Below are 20,280 nucleotides of genomic sequence, written 5' to 3' on the forward strand. Positions count from 1 at the left end.
CTTAACTCATCAATCCCAACCACCTGCTGGGCCTTCTTCGGTCCATGGTTCCAAGCTCTCAAACAGCAGGTGCTCCACGGTGAGCCAGGGAGGTGGCATTGGCAGACTCTGGGCTCTTGAGAGGCCTGGAAGGGCTTCCTGGAGGAGGTGGCAGGGTTCCCATATGCAAGAGCTGAGTCCAGAATCAGCCCAGAATGCAACATACAGGTTAGCTGATCTGATGCATAAACAGTCCTTGCAAACGTTCCTCCACTCCTGACCTCGGCGGTCTGTATACACAACTCTGTCTCTGGACTGGTATGACAGACACTGACCTAGAGTGATGGAAGGTGTGATGAAGAAAGCCCCTGATCCACTGGGAGTCCAGGAGAGGCGCCTGACCAAGGCCTGCGGGACATCAAGGAGGAAGAGAAGCCGTTAGAAATTCATCTCAGGGTTCCCACCATAGCTTCACATGGGCATCTTCCTTCATTCAAAGAACTCTCATGCCTGGGATGCTGGGGACAGGGAATTAGTTATACCCAGCTCTGCCCCACAGGGGTCCCCAGTATGGCTGATTAGGGCTCAGTCAGGGGAGGAGTCAGTGGCTCTGGAACACCTAAGACAGCACCTAACGCTGCTGGGGAGGGATGCTAGGAGGGCGGTGACTCATTAGCCAGTTCTTGGAAGGACCTTTGCATATGCAGAGACAGTGTATGGAGAGAGCAAGCAGAGGTGAAGGTGAGGTTAAAATAGCCCACTGAGGATCAGAGCCCCTGCTGCAAAGACCCCTCTATGTCTGGCACTATTCTAGGATGTAGATCTTATTACCCCCATTGCATAGATGGGGACACTGAGGAACAGCAAAGTTATGTCTCACTCAAGTTGCCCAGTAGGTAAGTGGCCAAGGTAGGATTAGAACCTGGGCCATCTGGCTCCAGAATCTAGGCAGGTAACCACTGAACTGTCCCATCCACTGACTTCCCAGAATGTCAGGTCTGTGAGGGTGGAGCTCTCCTAGGTAACAGCAGATACTCATGTTGTCTGCTTCCTCTGCCCTTTGATGTTCTATAAGACATCCTGCTGCCCTACTGCGCCCCTGGGAAATGAGATTAGAGGGGGATGAATTTGGGGCAAAGTCTTCAGTCTCCTGATGGAAGTCTTCCTGACCGGAAGCCACCCCCGCTTGCTTCTGTGACTCCTATGGGGGCGGTGGGGCCAGGAAATGACTCTTAGAGGGAGTGGGTGGCTTGTGCTCCCTCCCGCCACTTCTGGAGATGACACAGTGGCTCGTTCCTCCCACTGGAGGAGCCACTGGTGACACTCTAGGCAGGAGGTGCCATGGCTGACAAAGGGTACAGATGTAAGGACAGACAGGGTCACACTCCGATTCCTGGGCTCTATGATGGTATCAGGGTCAGAATACCATGATGCTGGTACGTGGGGAGACACTGGGTGAGTGTTTCTGAAAGAGTTCTTGCTCCAAAGAGTGCTATCCAGAGTGCTGAGGCCCAGGCTGGGCCTGGGTGTCCTCACTGCCCCAGGGGATTAAGGTATGAAAAATGGCGGGGAAGAAGAATATGTAATATGTGCCTTACGCACCACCATTTCCCAAATGCTCACTTTCCTGGGCTCATGTGAACATCCTAAGAGCCATACAAGGTAGGGGTAACAGTGCCTGTGTTCAGATGAGGAAACTGAGGCCCATAGTGGGGAGGAATTAGCTCACGGCTTCAAAGTCAAGTTGGGAGGGAACCTAAGCTTCCAGGCTGAGTAGGTCCTTATGCTTGTGTCTAAACACACGCCCTAGAGTTGGGGGAAGGGGAAGGGAGTATAGCAGTGCCTGACTTTACATGACATTATAGTACCATCTGATGAGTCAGGTTTGAGACACACTTAAAAAAAGAAAAAAGAAATTAAACGGAAGTCTTTCCTGCAGGACTTAGAGCCTTTAGCTCCTTTGTGCTTCCCAGATCTCTTTGATCAGGGCCAAGGCCAAGGCCTGGGACAACGACTGACAGGCTCTGGGTCCCAAAAACCTTGAGTAGGGGGCACGATGCGGGCGGAGGTGTCAGCAGCGTGTGCGTTTGTGTACTCCAGACATCTGTGCGCAGGAGCAGATGACCGTGTGTACGTATGCACATGTGTTATCTATCACTCTGATCTGGGGCTTGAGTAATACCTGTAAGAGGGGGACCGGGCCTTGCCCCGCAAAAAGATAAAAGGCCACAAGTGCCTCCACTGCCTGCTCAAGTGAGATTCCACAACGCTTTATTGGCGCGGGACCTAGCCTCGTGCCCACCGCTTCCGAGAAAGACAGGCAAGGAAGGGGTCCCGGCCCCGCAGGAGTCCCCCAGGGATCGGCCAGCCAGGGAAAACCAATTTCCATCCGCGGGCGAGGAGGGAAGGAACGAAGGGTGTCTTTGCGGGGAGCACAGCCCAGGCATAGGGCGGGTGGTGGGGCGGAGTGGAGAGGCGGGGAGCCGGCCCCGCTAATAGGGGAACTCGCAGACGTAGTAGAGGCGCCGATCGCAGTCGTGGTCCCACCAGGAGCCATCGTCCGAGGCCTGAGCCACGCAGTTCTCGAGCACGCCGCCGTTGGGCTGGTTGGGGCTGAGCGGGTGCGGCGCGGCGCTGGGCCGGGCGCCGGGCTCAGGGCTGGGGGCGCGGTGCCAGGCGAAGAAGGATACGCGCTGGCCGTTCTCGAAGAGGTAGAGGCCCTCGGCGCGCCGGTCGTGCACGCCCAGCCACACCGGCCAGTTGTAGGGGGCGAGCGCCGCGCGCAGGTACCGGGTGAGCGTCTCCATCTGCCGACTGTCAGCCGGCTGAGCCAGGCTCCCGCCCCGCGCCACGCACCGCGCCTGCGCCGCCGCCTGAGCCTCGAAGTCGCGCGAGAGCAGGAAGCACTTGTGGCCAAGACGCGCCCCCTTCAGGCAGCCTGCAGGCGGGGCGGGGCGGGGTCGACGGAGGCGGGGTTAGGGCCTCGAGGGCGGGGAGAGGGCGGGGCCGGAGCCGCCCGGAGCCAGTGATAGGGCCGCCAGGGGCGTGGCCATGCCGTGGGGGCGGGACCGCAGGGGGCGTGGTGCGGCCGGAGCAGGGTCGGCTCAGTAGCACCGTGGGGAGCGCGTTCACCCTCCCCACCAGCCAGCACACCCCAAATCCTCAAGGGCCGCCCCCCCTCGCCCCGACACCTAGGGTCCTCACGCCTCAGACACCCTTCCGGGCCCCCCTCTCCCCACCGGTCCGCGGCCTGACCCGGATCGTCCCTCCTTCCCCGCCCGGCGGGATGCGACTCACCCTCTAAGCGGCCATGCTCGCGCTCGGCGCGGCTCTGCGCCTCCTGCAGGGCTTGCACGGCGTCGCGGGTGTCGCCCGCCACTTCCCTCAGCTGCCGCAGCCCCCGAGTAAGCTCGGCCACGCGGGTGTCCAGCGCGTGCAGACGGACGTGCACTTGGTGTAGGCCCGCGTCCAGGCCGGCCAGGCGACCCACTGCGGGGGGACAGGGGGCACGCTGGACGGGGACCCTGGGGGCGGAGCCAGGGGACCGGAGGACCTGGGGGGGACCCGGGACCTACGGCTTCTGGGGCGGAGCTGGGGTGAGGGGTGGGGGCCCTCAAGACTTCTGGAAGGTAGGGGCCGGTGGCCACCCCGGTCTCTTGAGAGGGAAAGCCGGGGAACCGGAGCTCCTGGGTGTGAGGGCTCTGAGCTGGGCGGTGGGCAACTGAAAAATCCTGGGGCAGGGAAAGGACGGTTCGTTTTTGTGAAAATGACCACGGAGGCCAGGGAGGCAGGGCGGAGCTGAGGATTACTTACGGATATAAGTGATGGCGTCCTCCGGGGTGGGAGAGGGGCTGGGGCTGACGTGGGGGGTCGGTGTGGGTTCCTCCTCGCCTTCCTCCCCCTGACCGTCCTCCTCGGTCACCCAGGCCCCCCTGCCTTCAGAGTTTCCCTCGGGATTTTGATCTCCCCTCCTAGCAGGCAGCCCCAGCGCTTCCTGTAAATGCTAAGGCAAGGAGGGTGATCAAGGCCAGGCTGCCAGCTACCTTCTGACTCCCCAGACGCCCCTTTCCAGCTGTCAGCTGGCTGTCTGCCCACTTCTCTGAACCCATCACCTTCATCCTCCGAGCCTATCCCATCCCTCCCGTTGCCTGTTCTTCTAACCCTGGAATACACCCCTCCCCAACCCACAGTCACCCACCCGGGTCCCGCCACTAGAGTCCCAGCGGTCTCCAACTCACCTTCAGCATCAGGGCCTCCCTCTCCCGCTCCTCCTCCAGGGCGCCACCCCAGCCCCCCTCCCACTCCCTCTCAGCTCCCCGAGCCCCATGAGTGAAGCCCAGGAGCTGGGGTGCCACCAGCGCGCCGAGGAGCCAGGCGGCCCACATCAGGCTGGGCTCGGAGCACCCAAGGCTGCAGAAGGGTGTGTCTCGGAGGAGAAGGAAGTTTCTGGGGACCCGGAGTGTGTGCTGATCACCAGCCCCCTGGTCTGCGCCTCTCCCGGCTTCTCTGGTCCCTCTCCTCCCAACTCTTGTCTCAGTCCGTTGGTCTCTACTCCTCTGTGTGTGTCTCTCCCCGCCTCTCTTGGCTCCCCGGAGGCCCTGCCTCTGTGGCCGGAAACCTCCAACGTTCCAAAGCTTGGATCCCGCCTTGGGTCTCCACACACGCCCTCCTCTTCCCCCTTCCCAGAGCTTGCTTCCGTCCCGTCCTGCTGTCCTGCTCTTCCCTTCTGCCTCAGCCAGAAGCTCCAGAAGGTCGGGAGGAGGATGGAGCCAGCTCCGCAAGGGATCCTGGGGGCTCAGCCTCTGCCCAGGAACCTCCTCAGGGAGTTGTCAGGGCCTGGCCCCGCTTCCCTCTCTTCTCCCTGGCCACGCCTCAGGTCAGGGGAGACCTCAAGGTCTTGCTAAGGTTGTTATTATCCTGTGGCCACCGTCGCCCACACACCCTGCAGAAGGAGGCTCTCAGGGCATTCTTGGGCTCTAGAGCGCCTCCTGCCCCCCAGATCTCCCATCCTGCCCTCCAGGCCCTTGCCCCAGATCCAGATGAGCATCTGTGCCTGTCTGTGGGGATCCATGCAAAGAGCACCCGTGTGGCTTGTGTGCAGCCCCCATAAAGATGGGGTTCTTGGATCCATCTGCCACGCTTTCCTGGAAGCCTTCTGCAGTCTGGGTCCTGGGTGGGGGTGACACGGGGGATTCCAGCTGTTCACAGATTCCGAAGACAGCCCCATCTGGGTGACGGGTTGGGGCAGAGGGGAGCGTGGAGGTTGGGTGGGTGGGGTCTGGGAAGCTTTCTCCAGGAGGTGGAGTAAGCAGCTGCTGGGCTGGGTGCACAGAGAGCTCTGAGCATTGAGAGCTACTTCATCTCCTGCCTGGACCACTGCAGTCCTCTCCTCCTGCTGCTCCCCCTCCTTCCTCCCCAGGCCCTCCAATCCACGCAGCCTGCCGCAGCCAGAGCAATGCTTCCAAACCGTAAATCAGATCACATCACTCCCCACTCCCCTGCTCCCCCCCAGCTTCCCATCATGTGCGGGAGTGAAGCCAAACCCTGGCCTCAGCACAGGCCTGGCCTGCCCAGCCTGGGGGTGGGCAGGAAAGGGTGGATCCTTTGCACCTCTGCAAACTCATCACCCCCTCTCCCTTCACCGCACCACGCCCCCCCACCCAAGCTCCAGCCACACTGATCTCTTCGCTACTTCCTGAATGCTAAGCTCCTTCCCGCGACAGAGCTTTTGCACCAGCCTTTTCCTCCTTCTAGAAGGCTCTTCCCCCCAGCTCCTTCTTATCACTGAGGTCTCAGCTCAGAGAGGCCTTCCCCAGGTAGTTTATTCAAACACCCCATTTTATCTTTTTGGTTGAATCAAGACCAGCCTTGACTTGCTGGCTTGTCTTCCTGTTTGGTGTCTGTCTCTCCCCAGTGAAGGCAGGCATCTCTGTTCATGGCTGTATCCTCGGAGCTAGGACAGGGCCAACCCAGCGCATAGTAGGTACCCAGTCAATTGAATGAGGAAAGGAGCCTTCCCTGGGGCGGGGTCTCAGTCAGGGAAAAGACTGAACCCTGCATGGTTGTGTTTAACTGGCAACTCGAGTTCCCTGCAGCCTTGGGGATGGGGAAGGGGGGGCCTGGTGACCAGGGTAGAGGTGAGGAGGGCAGTGGCAGGGAGGCTGGCCATGCCCACTCCATGCCAGACCTGTGAGTCATGCAGGGCTTCCCCAGCTTCAGCCAGGCAGGCGGTGCCAGGATCGCAGGGCCCACTCTTCCAGGGGGGACACTGAGGCTCAAAGAGGGGACAGCTGGGCCTGCTGGAGGTTACCAGCGCGGCGGCAACTAGCCGAAGCTTCTGGCTCTCGGCATGAGCAGGGCATCCGCCCTCAGCTGCCCGGAGCCCCAGGATGGGGCCTTGGAAATCAACACAGCCAGACTTTTCCATTTTCCAAGAAAGCAGAGGGCAGTGTGACCTTGGGCAGGCTGCCCACTGCCTCAGAGCTCGGGCCTCTCTTGGGCACCCATGAGGGGCCTGGGGACCCCTCACCGAGAGCTGATGCCCAGGCCGAGAAAAGCCTCGTAAACTGTAGAAAGGGTACACAGCCCCTCTCACTGCTGGTGCTGACACACACGGGCAGCTGTTTTCTCCCCAGGCCCAGCTGCTCACCACCTGGGCTAGTGGGGGTGCATCCAGAACCGGGCCTCCTGGGCAGCTGGGCTGGCACCTGCTCCCGCTCATCCCGTGGCACCCCAGAGCCTGCAGCTGGACGCTCACCCAGAGGCTGTCTGGAACTGCCCTCTGCAGGTGCCTGGGCTCCAGCTGGTGGCCCCAGAGGAGCTGTTGGAGCTAGGAGAAGGGTAGGGACCTGGGCTATGGTGACACACTCACCACTGCCCTATGGGATCGGCCCTGTCTCTGCGGGTGTGTCCCACACACCATGTGGAGATGGCTGGGGGTATCGTGAGTGACGAAGAAGGATATGCAGCTATGGAGTGCCCAGTACTGAACCCCAGCACACAGCAGTCTGAAGACTTTGAGCCAGGCCACCTGTCTCTGATCCTAGCCACCACTTCTTGCTGGCTAGGCGACCTTGGGCAAATTGCTTAACCTCTCTGGGCCTCAGTTTCCCCCTCTGGTAAATGGGGATGGTGCAAGTCCGTACTATGGTGTGCAAAGTTGAGGAGTAAACCCAGCACAGAGCCGGGCACACAGGAAGCGCTCAAGAAATGTCAGAGAGAATTATCGGGAAGGAAGTGATGGTGCAGGGTTGTGCCTCTAAATGGGTGTGTGCACACCTGTGTGATGGACAGCCAGGACACGGTGGGTGAACGTGATGGAGACAAAGCACACGTCTCCCTGTAGCTCTGTGTCTCTGTTTCAGGGTTGCTTGTGAGCTGGAGTTCTGAGCAAGCACAGCGGGCTGCGTGCCCGTGTGTGGGGTGGGTAGACGCGTGTGCTCTGCCGTGTGCATGCTCCGGCACACGGGTGTGATATGTACATGATGTAGCTGGCTGTGCTCATGGTAATGTATCCTGCGAGAGCCCCGCACGCCCTGGAGAAGATGTGTATGTGGAGACGTCTGCAGGGGCAGGGCTGGGGAGCGACTCGCTGCACCTGTGCCTTGAGGGAAGGTGTGTGTATGTTTGTGTGTGTGTGTGTGTGTGTTGGGGGACAGGACAGGAATCTATAGCTCTCACAATCCAGTTTGGGGGTGTAGAGTCTAGCAACGAATATTTAATTGCACCCTACTGTGTGTAGAGGTGGGGGCGCCCTGGGAAGGGGCGGTCCTGGGGGGGTGCGGGAGAGGTACCCTTAGGGGGGCGGAGCCCCATCGCCGGGGTACTGGGGCAAGCAGGGGTGGAGTCAGGGTTGGGGGATCTGGCGGCGGAGAGGAGCGGTGGGGGAGGGCAAGGGGAGGGGGCGGAGCCGGCGGAGGGGGGATGGGCGAGGTTTGGGGGCGCGGGGAGGGGCGATGTCTCCTCCGCCGGCTCCCGGAGGGAGGGGAGAGGGCGGAGGGAGGGAGAGAGGGAGGGAGAGAGAGAGAGAGACCGGGTGAGGGAGAGACAGCGAGAGCGAGAGAGCGAGCCGGGAGGCAGAGGAGGCGCGGAGCGGGTGGCGGCGGCGGCGGCGGCGGCGGCGGCCTGAGGCCGAGGAGAGGAGCCGGCGGAGACGCGGCGCCCGGAGCCGGCCGGACCGAGCCGGGGGCGGGCTAGCTAGGAGGGGCGCGGCGGCCGCGGCGCAAGGGGGGGCGCTCTGCGGATGGCCAGGCCCGGCCCGCGGCGGGGGTGAGGTCCGCGGCCCCCCCGCCCGCCCCCCCGGCCCCCGCCCGCCCCCTCCCCGGGCCCGCTCGCCCTCCGGGGCGGTGGGGCATGGCCTGAGGGTCCCCCGTCTCCGGGGGGGTGGGGGGTGGGGGGAGGGGGGAGGGGCCGCGGGCGCCGCCGACCGGGACTCAGCAGCCCCGCCAGGCAGGTAAGGGGGCCGAAAACCGGGGGTCTGGGTGGGGAGCGCGGGCCCGGGGCCGCGGGAGGGGGCGGGGGCGCCCCGGACGTCCTTGGCCGAGCGCCGGGCTCCCGGCCTGGGTGTGCGGTGGGGGGCGGGGGTGAGGAGGGGAACGTTGCCCCGGGCGACGCCAAATTGGGTTACGCCCGGGTCCCCGTGCCCAGTCTCGGATAGCGGACTTGCTGGGGGCATGCGGCCCCGTGGCCCCCTGCCCGAACCCGCCTCCCCGCGCTTCGGGGCCGAGAGCTCGGTCGCCGTACCCGCCTCCCGGCCCGGCCCGGCCCGGCCACTCCCCCACCTCGCCCAACGCGGCCCACCAGGGCCCCCTTGACCCCTTCTGCGGCCCCACCCCTCGAGGCCCCTGGCCGAGGTCATTCCGGCGCCCACCCCCTCCAGCGGGGGTCAGGGCCTCGGCCTCCGCCGCCCCCTTCGACCCCCTGTGGCTTCGGCTTCTCCTTCTAGACTCGTCCAATCCATTCCCACCCTTTCACGAGCTCCCTGCATCCCCACCCAGTCCCCGCTTCCTTCCCCACGGGCCGGCGCGCCCCCTCGGATCCCGCCCCCGAGTCCTGCTCCCGGGGGCCTCCGCCCCCTCTCCACGGACCCGGGCTCTACCCCACCAGTTTCTCGGCCCCAGCCGGGGCTCCCTCTGCCCGCCTCTCCCCGCCTCTCTCCGCCTCCATTCATTCTCCCGGGCCGGCTCTCGGCCACGCCGGCAGCCTCCCCCCGCCGTACCCCCGCAGCCTCCCAGGGCACCCCCTCTCTCCCCTTCTCCCCCCCCCGCCGATTCCTCAGCCCGTCTCGGTACCAGCTGCGTGCCAGCTATTCTTAGCCGCGGAGCGTTTGATTCATGCCGCCCCGGCGGAGTGTGCCCGCTCCCTCCCTCGGGGCCTGAGGGGGAGGGGCCCGAGCTGGTCCTGGGGGTTGGGGGACAGCTGCACGCGCCGGGGGACCGGGCGAGCTTTGCTTTCAGGGCCACTGGCCACCCCATGAGTGCCCGTGGAGGCTGCGGCGGGGGGGGGGGGGATCAGCCAGGGTCAGCTGAGGGGGGAGTGGCTGCCAGCCCCATGTCTGGAGGTGGGAGTGGAGTCGCCGGGTAGGAGGAGACCGGGGGTCTCCGCCAGGGCCAAGTAGGGGAGGATCTGCTGGGTACCCAGAGGGGGAGGGGGCCGTGGCCACTCTTGGGGGAGGGGGTGGCCAGCCCGTGGCTGGAGGCTGGCTCGCCCACAGTTCTTGAAACTCACCTCCTCCCCCCGCACACATTTTGTCTTCCCTCCCCAACCCCCCCAGCCCATTCCCACTCCCCCAAAGTCAGCAGTACCCTCCACTGCTTCCCATCTCCATGGCAACATGCAGGAGCCAGGCCTGGTGTGGGGGGGAGGGACCAGACCAGACATTCTGGTTTCCGGTGCTGGGGTGGGAGGGGGAGAGAGCAAACAAGGAAGAAGGCCCCATCTGGACTCACCCTTCTAAGACCAATTCAGGGGCGAAGAATAGTGGGAATCTGAAGAGTAGTGGGGATCTCGCCCCCGCCCCCAAGACTCTCACCCCACCTTAGCCTCCCTCCCAGCCCCCCAGCCTCCCTCAGAGTGGGCCCCCAGGACCAGGCAATGCCAGTCCTCCCACCCAGCAGCGCCAGGCCTCGAATACACCCGCAGGTCACCTACCACCGGCCTACACCCACCCAGGCCCCGCAAGGTTGTCACCCGGACAGGCCTGCCAGGGCCGGTCTCCCCACCCACCCACACACCCTCTCAAGATGCCCCCCAGAAACTTGCATGGGCCACCTCTTGTGGTTCCCCCGGGGACACCTCATGCCTGGTACTCTCTGCCCCGTGACTCCCGGGTGCCCCTGCCTCCTGGGATGCTGCCTCTCCAGCAGCCCTCCACACACACTGGTCAGCCACACTTCAGTGAAGTCACCGGCTCCACCCTAGGCTCAGGGCACCTCCCTCTCCCCCTTACTACATCTCAGCCTTCTCTCGGTCATCCGGTCATCCGGGAGGCATCAGGAGCAAAAGGCGGGGAGGACCTCAGGTGAGGAGGGGCCAGGCTGGGGCCAGGAGGGCAGGATGCCGGTGGGTCGCCCACCTGTCTGTCCTGGGCTAATTTTAGCTGCATTATCCCTGGCCTGGCAAAGTGGGCCAGCGGCTCCCGCGGTGATTCTGCGGTTTCTGGGACACTGCCGCGCTGGGTCAGCGGCAAAGTGGGGCGCAGGAGGGGCGGGGGGCCGCGAGCAAGGCCAAGGGCAGGGAAGGAGACACGTGCAGGCAGCATGGCAGGGTTAGGGGGGTGTGTGTGCCCGGGAGAGAGAGAGCTTGGGAGAGAGCTTGGAGGCGGTAGGAGTGTCTGGGGGTGTGTCCAGCCTCCTTCCTGCCTCCCTCCGGCGGCTTGGAGCCACTGCCCTGGACCGTGTTTGACCACTGAGTGCGCCTGTGGCCTCCGAAGGGTCCGGGCTCCTGGTCTGACTGCCACCCTTGCTCCCTCCCCCGCCAGCCGCCTGTGATGCTGCTGTCCCCCGTCGCCCCGTGGCCCCACGATGACCCACAGCCCCGCGTCAAGCGAGGAAGAGGAACGCCACAGTGCCAGCGAGTGTCCCGAGGGGGGCTCAGAGTCCGACAGCTCCCCAGACGGGCCCGGGAGAGGCCCCCGGGGGACCCGGGGCCGGGGCAGCGGAGCACCTGGTAGCCTGGCCTCGATCCGAGGCCTCCAGGGCCGCTCCATGTCCGTCCCAGACGACGCCCACTTCAGCATGATGGTTTTTAGGATCGGCATCCCTGACCTTCACCAGACAGTGAGCGACAGCCCGCTGGCCGGCGGATGGGGGGTGGGGGGGCAGTGGTGGGAGACAGGGACCACCAGAGTCTGCACGGGGAGGTGGTAGGGGGGGGGCCTCTGGTTCTGGATGCCCTCACACATGGCCCCCCACTGCCAGACCCCCATGGATTTCCCCCAGCCTTCCTCTGTCCCCGGAATCACCCACAGCCCTCCCCATACCTCCTCATGCCCCTTCGCTCCTGTCGCCTTCCCCACCAGAAATGCCTGCGCTTCAACCCCGATGCCACCATCTGGACGGCCAAGCAGCAGGTGCTCTGCGCCCTGAGCGAGAGCCTCCAGGATGTCCTCAACTACGGCCTGTTCCAGCCAGCCACCTCGGGCCGGGACGCCAACTTCCTGGAGGAGGAGCGGCTGCTGCGGGAGTACCCCCAGTCCTTTGAGAAGGGGGTGCCCTACCTGGAGGTGAGACCCCTCACAGCCTTCCCAGCCCCTTCACAGATGAGCGCAGGTGTCTGCCCGCTCCCCATTTCTTCTCCCAGGCCAGACCTCAGCAAGGGAAAACCCCGTGGGCTCTTCTGGATATAAAGGGCACCTTAAGAATCCCGGGGCTTCCCTGGTGGCTCAGAGGGTAAAGAATCCGCTTGCAATGCAGGAGACGTGGGTTCCATCCCTGGGTCGGGAAGATCCCCTGGAGAAGGGAATGGCAACCCACTCCAGTATTCTTGCCTGGAGAATTCCACGGACTGAGGAGCCTGGCGGGCTACAGTCCATGGGGGTCACAAAGAGTTGGACACAACTGAGTGACTGAACACTTTCAGTTAAGAATCAGAGACAGAGAGGCCCGAGTTCAAATTTCCAGGGCGTCCTTGCCTCTGACCGGCAGGTGGAGTGACCTTGGGCGAGTCATTTCTCTGCCCCAAGTTTCCCCTGGCCTATCAAAGTGGAAAAGAGTTCCCAATGACAGTGGTTATTCTAGAATATTCCCCGCGGGGTCCAGACACCTTAGGGGTTGCAGTCCACAGGCCCGCAGTGGCCCAGCAGCCCTCTGCCCACCCAGCCAAGACTCTGGGGCTATTTTTCATCCTGACCCTGCACTGACTCTTTCCTGGCTCAGAAGAGTTCCAGACCCCTGACTCTGAGTCTTGTCTCTCCCATCACCCTACCCCTGGCCTCAGTTCCGATACAAGACCCGTGTTTACAAACAGACCAACCTGGATGAGAAGCAGCTGGCCAAGTTGCACACGAAGGTGAGAGAACCCTGCTGGCACTTACACCCCCCCAACCTGGAGCCCCCTTCCCTAACCACTTTCTCTCCTACCCCTTCCCAACAACCCTCCAAACCTTCTTTTCTTCTGCCAGAATCCCCCACTTAACTTGGGATGCTGTGTCATATTTGGGACAACACCAAATGCACCTGATGACTCTATCACAGCCTTTTTTTAAAAAAATATAACAAAAAACCTTTTTATTTTGTATTGGAGTACAGCTGATTAACAATATTGTGGTAGTTTCAGGTGAACGGGGAAAGGACTCAGCCGTACATATACATGTATCCATTCTCCCCCAAACTCCTCTCCCATCCAGGCTGGCACATAATGTTGAGCAGCGTTCCATGTGCTATACAGTACATCCTTGTTGGTTATCCACTTTAAATATAACAATATGTACAGGACCTTCCCAAAGTCCTTAACTATCCCTTCCCCCCTCCAGCATACATCATAGCCTTTCTCATCTTCTCTCTTTGCACCCCTGCCCAGACTCGTGCCATTTCCACCTGGCTCCTATTTGCTTCATCCTTGGATTCTCCCCTCTCATCTCCTGGGGCCCCTATGTCCATGCAGGAACCCCCCTCCCCCCACTGCAACGTGGCCTGCGACTCTGGTATCTAGTGTCCCTCTGTCTAGGGTCAGTTTCATGGACACCCTGCAGTTCACACAATCCCAGAGCCTGAATCTCTACCAGATCCAAGGGTGCGCTCCTCCACAGCCATTTATCCTCCTGGCATCTTGCCCTCTGAGGCTTCCCTGGAGGCTCAGTGGTAAAGAATCCGTCTGACAATGCAGGGGGCACAGGTTTGATCCCTGAGTGGGTAAGATTCCCCTGGAGGAGGAAATGGCAACCCACTCCAGTATTCTTGCCTGGAGAATCTCATGAACAGAGAACCCTGCTGGGCTACTGTCGATAGGGTCACAAAGAGTTGGACACAACTTAGTGACTAAGTATGCACTCACACACCTTACCCTCCAGTCCTCAGACTGTATGTCACTTGCATCTCCTCCGGTTCCCCGAAAGCTGGGAGGAAGTCAGGGGGCTGCTTTGGTCAGAAGTGAAGGGAACGATCCTTGACACTTGGGAAGGAAGCTCCCTGCTGCTTCTTATCCTCACCCCCACCCCACCATGCACTTGTGTCTGTCCTCCCCGAACAGTCCGTCCATCCAGACCTGTACCATCTGCGGGAGCCACCAGCCTCATACACCCCCGCCCTGGGTACCTGCAGCATACCAGGTCCAAACTGAGCCTCACTATGAGCGTGAAATACACACTGGATCTCGAAGACTCAGTACCCCTGAAGTATCTCAGTAATAAATTTCATGTGGATTGCCTCTTGAATCATTAATATTGTGGATATATACGATAGACTAAAAACAGGTCATCAAAGTGAATTTCTATATAATTGAAAGTTCTTCCTTTAAAAGAGTGGTGGCTACTAGGGACTTTTCGATGACATATGTGTGGCTCACTGTGTGATTCCACTAGACAGCGCTGCTCCAAACCCAGCTTTGCCCCCTTCCTCCCTGACTGCCTGTCTTCTCTCTCTCTCATCTGTGGCTCAGACGGGGTTGAAGAAGTTCCTGGAGTATGTGCAGCTCGGGACATCCGATAAGGTGGCAAGGCTGCTGGACAAGGGGCTGGACCCCAACTATCATGACTCGGATTCAGGAGGTAGGGAGCAGGCGGCCGGGCGTGGTGCTTTGGGAAGGCTGGGGAGTCAGGAACCACGAGGCCCAGGGGCTGCACGTGACCGGCCTTTCCCCCTCCCTCCCAGAGACCCCCCTGACGCTGGCTGCCCAGACCGAAGGCTCCGTAGAGGTGATTCGAACCCTGTGCCTGGGCGGGGCGCACATCGACTTCCGGGCCCGGGATGGCATGACCGCACTACACAAGGCCGCCTGTGCCCGCCACTGCCTCGCTCTGACGGTGAGGTTTCAGATCCTCCTAGGACCCTCCCCAGAGCCCAGAGACACCCCCGAGTGACCGTGTTCCTCACCCAGACTGCGTCCGGCCAATCCCCCAGCCCCTCCGTCCACCTCCCCACTCCATGGTCACTCCTCTGACTGCATCTAAGACCCTCCTGGGACCTCCAGGCCCCACCCTCCCCAGCTCAAGGCTCGTGATCAGCTACAGCTGATTGTCACATGGACCCTTGTCCTGCCCCCAGCTAGACTGGGTTAACTTCCTGACACCCGGAATTTCTCCATCCCCGCTGAGCCAGCAGCCCATGCCTGCCTCTGTCTCCCCGAGGTGTAGACTCTTCCTAGTGCCCTTTATTTTTTTATTTTTTGGCCACACGGCACAGCATGTGGGATCTTCGTTCCCCAACCAGGGATTGATCCCATGCCCTGTGCACTAGATGCACAGGGTCTTAACCATGGGACCGCCAGGGAAGTCCCCTGGTGCCCTTTAAAATACAGAGTGAGCTCCCCACCATGCCCCCAGACACCGTTCCCCCATCTGCTCCCCCCAGACACTGGTCCTCACACTTCCCAACTCAGCCCTTCCATTCACCCTTCTCAGCCTACAGCTCACACTTCCAGTACCCCACCTTCGCTCACCTGAAATACAGCCCTCTCCTCCAGTTGTTATTCAGTCACTCAGTTGTGTCCAACTCTTTGCAACCCCATGGACTGCAGCACAACAGGCTTCCCTGTCCTTCATTATCTCCCAGGGTTTGCTCAAACTCATGTCCATTGAGTCAGTGATGCCATCCAACCACCTCATCCTCTGTCGCCCCCTTCTTCTCCTGCCCTTAATCTTTCCCAGCATCAGGGTCTTTTCCAATGAGTCGGCTCTTTGCATCAGGTGGCCAAAGTATTGGAGCTTCAGCTTTAGCATCAGTCCTTCCAATGAATATTCAGGATTGATTTCCTTCAGGATTAACTGGTTTGATCTCCTTACTGTCCCAGTATAGTGCCTAAAATGTGCCTTTACAAGCAGATGAACCTCGTACACTCTTAAGTGTATATACATGGAGGCTTCCTGGGTGGCTCAGAGGTAAAGAATCTTCCTGCAATGAAGGAGACTTGGGTTCGATCCTTGGGCTGGGAAGATTCCCTAGAGAAGGAAATGGCACCCACTCCAGTATTCCTGCCTGCAAAATTCCATGGATAGTGGAGGCTGGTGGACTGCAGTCCATAGGGTCCCCAAAGAGTCGGATACCACTGAACGACTGAGCACCGCACACATACGTTCATGGAGTCAGCCTGCCCAGTCTTATTTTAAAATGTTCTTCCTCTCCCCCTACCCAAGGGCACCTGATCCCTCTTCATCCATCGGTCAGGATAGACTGCCCCGGAAGTTGTTGGTAAACACCACGATTCATAGATGATCCAGCCTAACAGGCCCTCCCTTCCCTTCTCCAATCCTTTCTTGAAGAACCCTGAAGGCTGTCAGACACCAGTCACAAAGGTCTGCCTCACAACCCTGGAATTAACAGACCCTCTTCGTGCACCCCCTCCCCCACACTCCTTCTTCCACCTGCTTCCCAGGTGGCTCTAGTGGTAAAGAACCCTCCTGCCAATGCAGAAGACATAAAAGATGTGGGTTCCATCCCTGGGTCAGAAAGGTTCCCCTGGAGAAGGAAATGGCAACCCCCTCCAGCATTCTTGCCTGGAGAATCCCCATGGACAGAGGAGCCTGGCGGGCTACAGTCCATGGGGTTGCATAGAGTCGGACAGGACTGAAGCGACTTTACACATACACACATACCCCCAAACCCCACTCCTGCTCACACCCAACCCCTCCCTCCCAGGCCTGTGCTTGTTCAATCCAGCAGCCACTCGCCACGGGCGGGGGAGAGGGGGCTGTTTAGATTTAAATAGATGAAAATGAACTAAAATTAAAACTTCCGATTCTCAGGCTTACTAGCCACCTTCCAGCGGCTCGGTAGCCCCCCACGCGGCTGCCATGTTGGATCGTGCGGTTGTAACTATTTCCATCACCGCAAATGTTGGAAATGTTCTGTTGGACTGCGCCACCGCTGACTCTGTTTGCACGGCGCTGGCGCCGCCAACACTCCTCACACGCTCGAAGCTGCCAGTCTTCCAGGCCCAGATCTGTTCCTCGAGGGGGACCACCCCCTGCCCCCACCCCAGCCCCCGGCCCCAGTGAGGCTGAGCCAAGTGTCCTTGACCCGAGCCTGCCCCCTCCCAGACCGCTTTCTCTGCCTCCTCTTGCAATCCGGACCTCTCACCACACCTCCCACTCAGTCAGGGGCCCGCCTGCATCCAGGCGCCCTTCTCTCCCTGGTTCCCCAACACCAGCCTGTTGAGTAGGTGGGCACTGAGGCATTAAGCGCCTTCAGTGGCTCATGCTGCATCGCTCATGGGGGAAGGCTGGGCAGGATTTCAGAGTGGGAAGGAGGGGGTCCTCTGGAGGCATCGCCCCAGTCCCTCCATTGTTCACAGGGATGATAGAGGCCCTGAGAGGTCACTATGTGACCTCTGAGAGGTCACCAGCCTCAAGGTCACTCAAGGGCATCATGGCAGCATCAGCTCTGGCTCTGACCCTGTGGGGGTTACCCAGATTTCCTTGTCCAACTGGCCCTTGATAACGAGCCACTACTTGTGTGATTGTCATCTTTTTTTTTTTAACCTTTCCTAGGCGCTCCTGGATCTTGGGGGCTCCCCCAACTACAAGGACCGCCGAGGGCTGACTCCCCTGTTCCACACGGCTATGGTGGGGGGTGACCCCCGCTGCTGTGAGCTGCTCCTGTACAACAGGGCCCAGCTGGGCATAGCTGATGAGAACGGCTGGCAAGAGATTCACCAGGTGCTTCCGCTTGGCCTGGAGGGGTTGGGGGTGGCATGAGCGGCACGTGGACCCTGAGGGTGGGCAGGGATCAGAGACTCTAGTCCAAGGGCCTAGAGATGGGGATGCTGGGGTCCTCACAGGGGATGGAGGTGGGAGTAGCATGGTCCCCGAAGAGGAAGCACAGAGGTGTCACCATCGGGACTCTAAGGAGTTAGTCTGGAGCCCCGGGCCTTGGAATGACTGGTGACAGTTGTCAGCGTGGGTCCCTAAGCGAGAACAGGGCCTCAGAGGAGAAAGCGGGAGGAGTGGAGGATGCAGGGCTGCCTGACCTCCAGGTGAAGGAGAGAGACAGACGCTGTGGTCAGGTGGGTCTGACCCGGCTCTTCACCCCCGGTCCTCTCCAGGCCTGCCAGCGGGGTCATTCTCAGCACCTGGAACACCTGCTCTTCTATGGAGCTGAGCCTGGAGCCCAGAACGCCTCAGGGAACACGGCCCTGCACATCTGTGCCCTCTACAATAAGGTCTGCTCTCCTCCTGACTCCAGTCTCCTGGCCCCTCGGTGCCCCTGGCCCCGCTCTTCCACTATTTCTTTCATTCGTTCGTTCGTTCATTCATTCATTCAAGAGATGTTTCCTGAGCTCCTCCCTTGGGTCAGGCTCAGAGCCGGGGGCTGAGGGGACAATAGTGAGCAAGACGGACAACCTCCCATCACGGGACACACCCTGCCAGTGTGATCCCAAGTGTTCAGAGGGATGTCACCGGAAATCCAGGGGGCCCACATCCGGGCTGGGCCTTGGGGCTGGGTCGATGGAGGTGGCCCTCAGGAGGATGTGCCATCAGAGCTAAGACGAGCAACAGGTCATCATGTAGAAGAGGGCAGAAGGGGCGTTCGTTCCAGGCAGAGGGCACAGCCTGTGCTGAAAAATCCAGAGGGGAGAGTGTCAGGGTTGTTACTGGAAATCCAGGAAACTACAAAGGTCCTATTTCTTTTCTTTAAAAAATTTTTAAGATCTATTTATTCATTTATTTATCTATTTTTGGCTGTGCTGGGTCTTCGTTGCTGTGTGCGGGACTTTCTCTAGTTGTGAGGAACAGGCTCTAGAGCACAGGCTCAGGCTTCATTGCCCCACAGCACGTGAGATCTTCCCGGACCAGGGATCGAACCCGTGTCCACTGAATTGGCAGACGGATTCTTAACTGCTAGACCACCAGGGAAGTCCTCCTTTTTAAAAACAGTTTTATTTTATATTGGCGTATATGTGATTTACAGTGTTGTGTTAGTTTCAGGTGTACAGCAAAGTGTTTCAATTATATATAGACATACATCCATTCTTTTTCAGGTCTTTTCCCATATAGGTTATTGCAGTCCATTGAATAGAGTTCCCTGTGCTATACAATGGGTCCTTGTTGATTATCTATTTTATATATAATGTGTATATGTTGGGCTTCCCAGGTAGCACTAGTGGTAAAGAGCCCACCCGCCAATGCAGGAGAAATAAGAGATGTGGGTACAATCCCTGGGTCGGGAGGATCTCCTGGAGGAGGGCCTGGCTACCCACTCTAGTATTCTTGCCGGGAAAATCCCATGGACAGAGGAGCCTGGCAGGCTACAGTCCATGGGGTCGCAAAGAGTCAGACACAACTGAAGCGACTTCACACGCATGCACGCACACAGTGTGTATATGTTAATCCCCAAGGGTCCTGTTTCTAATGGGTCTCCATTCAGCTGCCAGTGGAGCACCTACTGCGGGGACAGGACAGCCCCCGAGGGGGACAAGAGTGTGTTGCAAGTTGTAGCGATTCAGGGCTGGGCGGACGGTCCCCAGCTCAAGAGCTCTGAATGGAGATGAGCAGTGAAGGGCTGCGTACCCGCTGCAGCCGTGCTGTCGTGGCTGGTTGGGTTGATAAAAGCTGGGCTTTTAGCCTGATGACCCCAGCTGATGTGTCACCAGTGCACCGGGGGATCCTGGGCAGATCAGCCCAGTCCCCGAAGCCCCAGTCTCACTGCCAGCTTCCCAAGGCTCTCTGCCCTTGGAGGGTCTCCCTGCCCTTGGACGGTTGCCTCAGGGTCTTAGGAGGCCAGAGCCTGGCATGCTGCAGCTGATCCATCAGCCTCTTCCCCCCTCCTCCAGGAAGTCTCCCAGAACAGCCCCAGCCCCTTGTCTCTCGTCAGAACGTACAGTTCCAGGATGTGGCAGGTAGCCACGTGCCGCCTTGTGGCAGCGAGCAGTCTGCTTGCTCGGCGCCCGCCGGAGCAGGGAGAACGCAGTGTTTGTCAAATTGCCCGTACTTCCCCTCCCTGGTGCGTCTGTCTCTCCTGCTCCCGATGCGGGCCTCATTCCGAATTTTCTGACCCCCACAGCCAGTGCGCAGGCCAGAGCACCCCAAGCAAGCCCCCTCCCCTCTCTGAGGTTCCATCCGGCTCCCTGAAGTCAGAATAACAGCAGCTGATTGAAGGGGATGAAAGATCATGCGTGATAAGTGCTCATCCCTAGGAGGCAGCTATGCTAATAATAATGATTATTATCATTATCATTACTGTTATCAGTCAGGATCTGGTCAGGAGACAGAAACCATACCGGCAATTTGAAAGGGAAAATGTAGTGGATAGATAGAGAGAGAGAGAGGCTTCTCAGGTGGCGCTAGTGGTAAAGAATCCACCTGCCAAGCAGGAGATGCAGGTTCGATCCCTGGGTCAGGAAGATCCGCTGGAGGAGGGCATGGCAACCTGCTCCAGTATTCTTTCCTGGAGAATCCCAGGGACAGAGGAGCCTGGTGGGCTACAGTCCATAGGGTCATATAGAGAGGGAACAATTACTCCGAGTGGGTCAGATGAGTCAGCCATTTCCCTCGCCTTGAGCTTCTACTTTCCCATCTGTAAAATGTGTCAGTAACCTCTGCCTCACAAAGGATCAAGGGTGTGAATGTTTGGCTCGCTGTCAGCATGGTGCTTAGCAAATAGATGCTTGACAGACACAAGTTCTTCTCCGACTTTCTCTCCCCTCCTCTTC

The 20,280-nt window shown here is 60.0% G+C and overlaps 2 protein-coding genes across 2 annotated transcripts in view; one reads left to right on the forward strand and one right to left on the reverse strand.

The window, feature by feature from the left end:
- Nucleotides 1-2,233: 2,233 nt before the first annotated feature.
- CLEC11A (C-type lectin domain containing 11A) lies at nt 2,234-4,543 on the reverse strand. Its single transcript, XM_081514875.1, has 4 exons — nt 4,218-4,543; nt 3,793-3,982; nt 3,277-3,468; nt 2,234-2,917 (listed from the first exon to the last, which is right to left on the reverse strand). The coding sequence occupies exons 1-4, from the start codon at nt 4,362-4,364 to the stop codon at nt 2,472-2,474; spliced, it is 975 nt and encodes a 324-aa protein (XP_081371001.1). The 5' UTR covers nt 4,365-4,543; the 3' UTR covers nt 2,234-2,471.
- A 6,457-nt stretch (nt 4,544-11,000) lies between these two features.
- SHANK1 (SH3 and multiple ankyrin repeat domains 1) overlaps nt 11,001-20,280 on the forward strand; it is a 47,952-nt gene continuing 38,672 nt past the window's right edge. Inside the window, exons 1-7 of the mRNA XM_081514560.1 lie at nt 11,001-11,255; nt 11,498-11,701; nt 12,415-12,486; nt 14,074-14,182; nt 14,286-14,437; nt 17,120-17,287; nt 17,674-17,790. Coding sequence (XP_081370686.1) covers nt 11,001-11,255; nt 11,498-11,701; nt 12,415-12,486; nt 14,074-14,182; nt 14,286-14,437; nt 17,120-17,287; nt 17,674-17,790 — 1,077 coding nt within the window. The remainder of the gene's footprint in view (nt 11,256-11,497; nt 11,702-12,414; nt 12,487-14,073; nt 14,183-14,285; nt 14,438-17,119; nt 17,288-17,673; nt 17,791-20,280) is intronic.

This window comes from Giraffa tippelskirchi, chromosome 7 (assembly GCF_054371585.1).
Source record: "Giraffa tippelskirchi isolate mGirTip1 chromosome 7, T2T-mGirTip1v1.2.pri, whole genome shotgun sequence".
In the NCBI taxonomy this organism is placed as follows: Eukaryota; Metazoa; Chordata; class Mammalia; order Artiodactyla; family Giraffidae; genus Giraffa; species Giraffa tippelskirchi.

Excerpts from the sequence above, each read along its gene's own strand:
- CLEC11A (XM_081514875.1), bottom strand. The coding sequence starts at position 4,364 with ATGTGGGCCGCCTGGCTCCTCGGCGCGCTGGTGGCACCCCAGCTCCTG. Across the intron at positions 3,983-4,217 it reads GGGAGGCCCTGATGCTGAAG|CATTTACAGGAAGCGCTGGG; the intron begins GTGAGTTGGAGA and ends TCCTTGCCTTAG. Across the intron at positions 2,918-3,276 it reads CGAGCATGGCCGCTTAGAGG|GCTGCCTGAAGGGGGCGCGT; the intron begins GTGAGTCGCATC and ends CCCCGCCTGCAG.